This window comes from Ictalurus furcatus, chromosome 17 (genome assembly GCF_023375685.1).
Source record: "Ictalurus furcatus strain D&B chromosome 17, Billie_1.0, whole genome shotgun sequence".
Classification (NCBI taxonomy): domain Eukaryota; kingdom Metazoa; phylum Chordata; class Actinopteri; order Siluriformes; family Ictaluridae; genus Ictalurus; species Ictalurus furcatus.
This window is the reverse complement of record NC_071271.1, coordinates 9,551,296-9,558,591: the sequence shown is the minus strand read 5'-3', so window position 1 is coordinate 9,558,591 and position 7,296 is coordinate 9,551,296. Positions and strand designations below refer to the sequence as shown.

The 7,296-nt window shown below is 37.9% G+C and overlaps 1 protein-coding gene across 2 annotated transcripts; it reads right to left on the bottom strand.

Annotated features, from left to right (window-relative positions):
• Positions 1-1,753: 1,753 nt before the first annotated feature.
• Positions 1,754-6,079, bottom strand: tlcd5a (TLC domain containing 5a). Of its 2 annotated transcripts, XM_053646872.1 has the most exons (4): positions 5,148-6,078; positions 4,411-4,661; positions 4,123-4,332; positions 1,755-3,421 (listed from the first exon to the last, which is right to left on the bottom strand). In XM_053646872.1, exons 3-4 carry the CDS (start codon positions 4,316-4,318, stop codon positions 2,886-2,888), a joined length of 732 nt encoding a protein of 243 aa, XP_053502847.1. In that variant the 5' UTR covers positions 4,319-4,332; positions 4,411-4,661; positions 5,148-6,078; the 3' UTR covers positions 1,755-2,885. The 2 variants fall into 2 exon arrangements, with proteins under 2 accessions (XP_053502848.1, XP_053502847.1); XM_053646873.1 differs by lacking the exon at positions 4,411-4,661 and having other exon boundaries at positions 1,754-3,421; positions 5,148-6,079.
• Between the last annotated feature and the right edge of the window lie 1,217 nt (positions 6,080-7,296).

The window sequence follows — 7,296 nt, the reverse complement described above, 5'->3', positions numbered from 1 at the left end:
CACACACACACACTCCCAAGTGCTACTTCCAGTCTAAGTACCTGTATAGGTGCAGTGACTGGTCTACACACTAGGAGGTGGTATTAGGTAAGTATCACTACAGTGTTGCAGATATCTTACTGTATTGGTGTAAAGTCCCAGTACTCTGCTGAAACAATCAAACAAACAAACAATAGAAACCCTCATAGAATTTGTATTGGTTTTAATGTAAACTGTAACGGTCCCTGTGGGTCTCTAATTTATAAGAAAAGTAATGCCCATGGACTGTTAGTAATTTTGATATACTTGGAATCCTCAATAAAGGATGCTATGAAGGCTGGCTTTCATTACAGATTAACATTGTCCATGTGGGAGGAAAAAAATAAACATCTCTTAACTTTCCTACTTGTTTAAAGGGCACTAAGTGTAATACTCCTTAACACTTTTTTTTTTTTTTTCAATCAAATTTTCCCCAACACATGCTCCAAACTCAATTTAAGCATTGCATTGAAGGCCATCTCTGTGAAACGGCAAGATCTTGAAACAGATCATCTTCAATGGAATTTCTTCATAGTTTTATTGTACCATTATTATAAATGATACAGATGATTTGTAGTAGTCTATCTGTAGACATCTTCACAGCAGTACAGCAGTCCATGGCTAATATACAATGTCTGAATGTAGTTTATCTGTTTTCATGGATGAGCTTTGAACTCTGTTCAAGATACTGTCTTTTTATATGTAGCTAGGATGATCTGTGTAAATTATTATTTTGTTTAAGAACAAAATGTTTGTATGGACGAGTCCCTCAGTTGTCCTCAGTGTAAATAGATGGATTTCAACATCATATAGTGTTGGAAAGGGGTGAAATATGCAGAAGATGCTATAAAGGAAATAATGTGCAGGACCTGGAGAATTTTTCTGAACAACATTGGGCAGTTTTAACTGCTCAGAACAAACAAGGGACTCATGACCAACTATCACAAAACATAAAAACAGTCGTAGACTGTTACCTAAACAAACATTTTGGTAACAGCACATCCAGGTAACAACACACAGTATTAAGAATCAAGCGTATGTAAACTTTTGAATTGGTTCATTTGTGTAAATTCAGTCATTATTGTGTCTTGTGGACTATATGTAAACATCTGTTATGTCCATCCATCCATCTTCTATACCGCTTATCCTTCCTTCAGGGTCACGGGGAAACCTGGAGCCTATCCCAGGGAGCATCGGGCACAAGGCGGGTACACCCTTTACAGGGTGCCAATCCATCACAGGGCACACTCACATACCCACTCACACACCCATTCATACACTACGGAGTAGAAGGTGTGAGGCGAACGTGCTAACCACTAAGCCACTGTGCGCCCTGCATCTGTTATGTGAAAAAGCTTATTCAGGGCAGTACTACATAAACAACAAAATACAATTTTTATAATCCTTATTATTTTTTTTAAAAAAATGATTAACATTTAGCAGATTCTGCAAGGTGTATGTAAACTTATGACCTCAACTGTATACATAGCCAAATGGGAACCACATGCTAGCATTTTGTGGAGAAATGTTAAAGAGGTTGTTTTGTGATGGTCGGCTTTAAAGTGATCAAATCTAAACTTTACACTAACCAAATTATTCTAGTTTCTACATCTGGAAATATGTCTAACAATATTGAAATCCCAGATTTACTTCAAACCCAAATATGAATAATCTGGCTCATGTTGTTCTGGTTGAGCAAATAACTTATTAGACTCTGTATGTTTATTATAATCCTACACAAAAAAAGCATCTCGATCATATTGTAAACACATACAGTTTAGCAAATTGTATACACAAAGTGTAAATACATATAGCCTACAATATAGACATATACAATGTACTTATTATACATTTGCTACGTCCAAACTGTACAGAACACTATGCCATGGTTGTGTACAAGTTGTGTTACACAATATTTATTGTTTGGGACGTGGCGTAGTCACTGAACATGCGTACAATGTTTCCATTGTACGCCATTGTACGCTGGTGGTCATCTACAGTACTACACTGTATTTTCATTCAGCTTTTTAAAATTATTATTATTAATCTCACTCAGTGCCACAGACCATAAAAACTTTTTTTAATAAACAATAAGCAAACATTTTGAGTGTAAAAAGAATATGAAATCAATACATAATAGATTCATATTTGTTTCATTTATTATCACTGTCAAAATTAGTTGAAATCCTTAATTTTACAAAAATGTAAAAACCACAGTAAACATACTATTGTACACAATATTGCACAAGTTAAAATGTGTGAAAACTTCAATGTGGTTTAAAGGAAACGTCCAACATTTTTCTCACGCAACCAAACTTCTGAATGCTTCACAGTGTGTTGTTTGTCATTACAGTGTGTTATTTATTTATTTATTTATTTTGAAATACTGATTTCTAAAATGAAAACATGACACAAAAAATGACTTCTAAGTTTAACGTCCAAGCCCATGGGTTATTTCAAGAATTAATTTGAAGTACTTTAATATAATTACCATTTAACCTTAAAACCATTATCCACCTTTCCTGGTCAGACTTGCTTCAGTGTTCCCAGCGAGAGATGTGATTTAGTAGACGCTCAACAGGATCAGGCTCAAAGGGCTTTTGAAATTTCTACTAAAACAGACTGGGCAAAGTTAGATTTCTGTTAGAAAAGTTAAAAATCTGAAGTAAAAAAAATGTAAAAGCAATTATTTCCATAAACAATTAATCAAAAATAACTACTATTTCAAGTGTAAATCAGTTCTAAAAGCCAGTGTCTGTCATATTCCTCTACAGTCATGTTCATAAAAAACATAGTTAACAAAGTTAGATAATATTCTGTAAATTCTGATAGAAATTATGTCCAGATTGGAAAGAACCGAAACTCCATTAGTCCCTCTTAATTTCTTGGCCGTTGATATCAGCATGTACTTGAGCTGGACTCTTCCAGTGCTGGAATTTCACGCTGCTTTTACGGTATGCAAAACGGAAAATGTCAGCTACAAACACCCACGACAATACATACATGGCCACGCCACCACACTTGATAATGAACTTTGGCCTGGGTGAGATCAGCTCGCAGTACAGCATGGCGCCGCCCACGAATACTCGCATAATGACAAACAAGAATACGAACAGGATGTCCACCAAGTCGCCCAGGAAAGTGTTGTAGCGGCCAGAGTGCTTCAGGAACCAGCGAGTCTGCAGCAGCGGGTTGGTGATCTCGCTGCCAAAGATCACGGCGCAGGACTCAATGCCCGACTCACCCAGCCACAGAGTCAGCAGAATACCCAGAATGCTCATGGTATGGTGGGCAAGCATTACCAGACCCTCAGTCTGGAAGTACACGCACCAGGCCATGTCGAAGATGAAGTAGCCTAGACTGAGCACCATTGCTGTGATTTGGACAGGGGTGTTCTTTGTGCCTGGAAATTATTTTCCAAAACAATATTTTAAAAAATACATTAAAAAAAAGTAACCCTAATGTTTTACATTTCCTGCGCTAATTCATGCATGTTAATGTGGAAGTCTATTTGCAAAAATCTTCTCCTGTAAAGCAATCTCACACGCTATGTCTCATATATATTTCAAAATGTATTGTGCCGTTCTCTTTTATTAACCTTAAAACATTTAACACGGTCAACACAACCTAGATGTCCATTCTCGGTTTCTTTAAACTGTAAACGTGAGTTCTGTAAGGATCAATTCTTGAACTCATTCTATATAAATGAAATGAGGAAAAGACTGTAAAGCAAACGTCATATAATCCTTCAATACAAATTCCTGAAAGTAAGTTTTTTTTTCATAGCCATTTAATGTTATAAACTTAGCATAAAAGTTCACCTATAAGCCTGCCTATCTCTACTACCCTATATATTTTCATTTACATTTATTCATTTCGCAGACGCTTTTATCCAAAGCGACTTACAAATGAGAAAATACAAGCAATATATATATATATATATATATATATATATATATATATATATATATATATATATATATATATATATATATAATGAAGAAAGAATCTCATGAAAAATCAAATGTCAATCCAATAATCAGTCTTGGTTACACGTGTACGGTTGTTATGCAAGGTTAATCTATAAAGTATTGGAGTTTTTACCTGGATAGGTGAAAGGCCATGGTCCATCTATGTAGCCTATGTATGCAGTTATACACACTGCTAGGATGCCATGAAACAGTGTGACCAGCCGACAGTTCCATTCATAGCCACAAGAGCTGTTTGTGTAACACAGCAGCACATAAAGAGCGATCCACCCAGCCAAGCAAACACCTACTCCAAGAACCAGCAGCGACATCTTTGAGCTGTGGGCTGAGATTTTTAATAAATAAATATCATTCAGATTTCTTCTTGCTAAATCCAAGAATGTCAACATCAAAACACACTTACCAAGAGACTTTTTTGAGACTTCTAAACTGTCAAAGCTTTATACAATCTCACAAATACCGGAGAGTCCTACTCAGACCACTCAGACCACTCCCATGTGTGCATGTGTGTAGGAACACAGTACTGTTGCACATCAGGGATTGAGAAACGCTTAAGCTCTGGCTCATTTCAGCATGTGTCAAAGACATTTAGACCAAAAGTAACTATGGCAGGACAGCAGTGAGTCTCACATACCAACAGCTACATGCCCCAGTCTGAATGACACAAGAATTGAATAACATTATATTATATTAGCTATAGAGAAAGAAATGTGCATGTTATAATAGTATAAACATAATTGTAAACAGTACACTCATGATCATTATAATATTAATATTATATTATTATTATATTATTATTATATTAATATTAGACCTGCTTCTTCTTTAATCCTCTGTCATGAGGTCAGGAAACCATTTGCACAGAAATTACATACAGTGATTTATTTGTTCTCAGATTGTACTATTAATACACAAATCTATCAAGCCTATATATTTTTACATTCATTATCAATATAACTAGTGATGTAAACAGTCCTCTTGACAGCCAGTTTGTACTAGTTTACATGGAGGGTGCGCTTTTACTATTATCTACACCTCTAACTGCTAGAACATTCAAGAAATAAATTCAGATGGCCTGTTTTTTGGAAACCCTCACCAACCTGTACATAAATACAGCCATCCTTTAAAAGCAATAATCACCTGAATCACATTGTAGCTCGGTGGCTTCGCAGTAATGGCCGTGTCCGCCTGTGTCCGGGCCTCATCATCTATCACCGCCTTCCGCTCCCTCATCTCCATGGAGACGGCGCGCGAGTCACCGCCAAACAAAAGCCGCATTCGTGCATAGCAGAGAAGCCTGAAGAGCCCTAAAGCCCCGCCCACACGTCTGAAAACAACAGCGGCCCCTGGTGGCTGGGAAACTCTACTGCACCTTCCTACTGTTCATTCTTTTCTTTGTTGCTTTTTTTGTTAACTGAGTTTCAATAAAGTACAACAAAGACATCAAGAACTACAATAATAATAATAAAAAGCACGTAGATGGGGGCTGGCTAACATTTATAGAAATAAGTTGAAAGAATTACATATAGATAAGAATGCAGCAGCATGTGTCACCCATGTCACACCCCTCTTCATCTCCCTCCACTGGCTTCCTGTAGCCGCCCGCATCAAATTCAAGGCCTTGATGCTCACCTACAAGACCTTGTCTGGAACAGCACCCTCCTACCTCAACACTCTCCTGAAGGCTTACGTCCCCTCATGTAATCTGCGATCAATCAACGACCGACGCTTAGTAGTGCCTACACAGCATGGCTGAAGGTCCATTTCAATTACATTCAAACTAACTGTTCCTCAGTGGTGGAATGAACTTCCAACCTCAATCCGGACCGCACAATCTCTCACCATCTTCAAAAAACAGCTAAAGACCCACCTCTTCCATGAACACCTAACCAACCCATAAATTAAATTAAAAAAAATTTACACTATCACTTACACCTCTACTCTGTGCACTTTGCTTCTTCTGGAACTCAATTAATGGATCTTGTATGGTAGCACTACTTGTATTGTTCTCTGCTTGATATATCGCTTTGCTTGTATTTTCTTATTTGTAAGTCGCTTTGGATAAAAGCGTCTGCTAAATGAATAAATGTAAATGTAGATATGGTCTTACCAGCTATCTTGTTGACTGGGGAGAAAACCAGAGTACCCAGAGGAAACCACTGAAGCATGGGAGAACATGCAAACTCCGTGCACAAAGGGTAGAGGGGGGATTCAAACCCGCAACCCCGGAGGCACATGGTAAATGTACAATCCTCTAAGCCACCATGCCCCAAGGTGTTTTATTCCCTTTTATATAGCAAGGGATTGGATTATCAGTCGGGTCTACTGGGCATGTGTTCAGGGGCCCAGGCCATTAGGGGATCCACTACAACACAATACATACAACAACTGCCCATGAATGTAGAGTCACAGAATCTGAAATTAACTCAAAAATGTTATTGGTGTCTGGGTCTGAATTTGTATCCAATAAATGGACAGTTAGGTCCTAATTGTTTGGGGGTTTTTTTCCCCATTGGAGCTAGAAAAGTGAATGAAAACTGCATGGATAAGTGTGAGCCCACAGAAAACATGTTGAAGAAAAGAAAATTTAAAAGATTAAAAAAAAAAAAGAGTAAAGAGAATGTTTGTTTTCCTAAATGGACCGGATTTAAAAACTAAAATGAGACAAGTAACACTCACAGGCTGTCACCACTGGCCATTGATCATGAACTTGTTAAAGAGCTGCACTATGATGATTTGGAGGATGAGGTGGTTCATGCATAGCAGGATGGGGAGGAGGGCTCTACCTAGGTTCCTGCCCAATGGCCCAGGATTTACTAATCCATTCCTGCTCTTATTCCACAGCAATATACCAACTATTCACTCATTTTCAGTAACCACTTTATCCTGGTCATGGTGGATGTGAAGCATTTCCTGTAAATAATGAGCCACCTGTTTATCGCAGGGCACACACACACTACAGGCAATTAGATTAGTGAGTCCACCTCCTCACGTTTTTGAGAAGTGGGAGGAAAACAGAGACCCCGGAGGAAACTCGCACAGATGTAGATAAAACATGCCGAGAAACTCCACACAGACATTAACCCAAGTAACACCAAACCCGGAGACCCTGGATCTCTGCCACCATGAAGTCATCACATATTTTGAAATCTGTTGTTTAGAACATAGAGCAAGTCATCTAAAAGTTCAAGCAGATTAGTGTACAAACAATGCACCATAACAGGTCAAGAATACTTTGCCATTTGTAGGGAACATGAAGTAGAGGATCACTATTTTTCTCCCAGTTGTG

Coding starts and splice junctions, on each gene's coding strand:
- tlcd5a (XM_053646873.1), bottom strand. CDS start 4,318: ATGTCGCTGCTGGTTCTTGGAGTAGGTGTTTGCTTGGCTGGGTGGATC. Junction 3,422..4,122: donor ATGGCCTTTCACCTATCCAG/GTAAAAACTCCA, acceptor AATAATTTCCAG/GCACAAAGAACACCCCTGTC.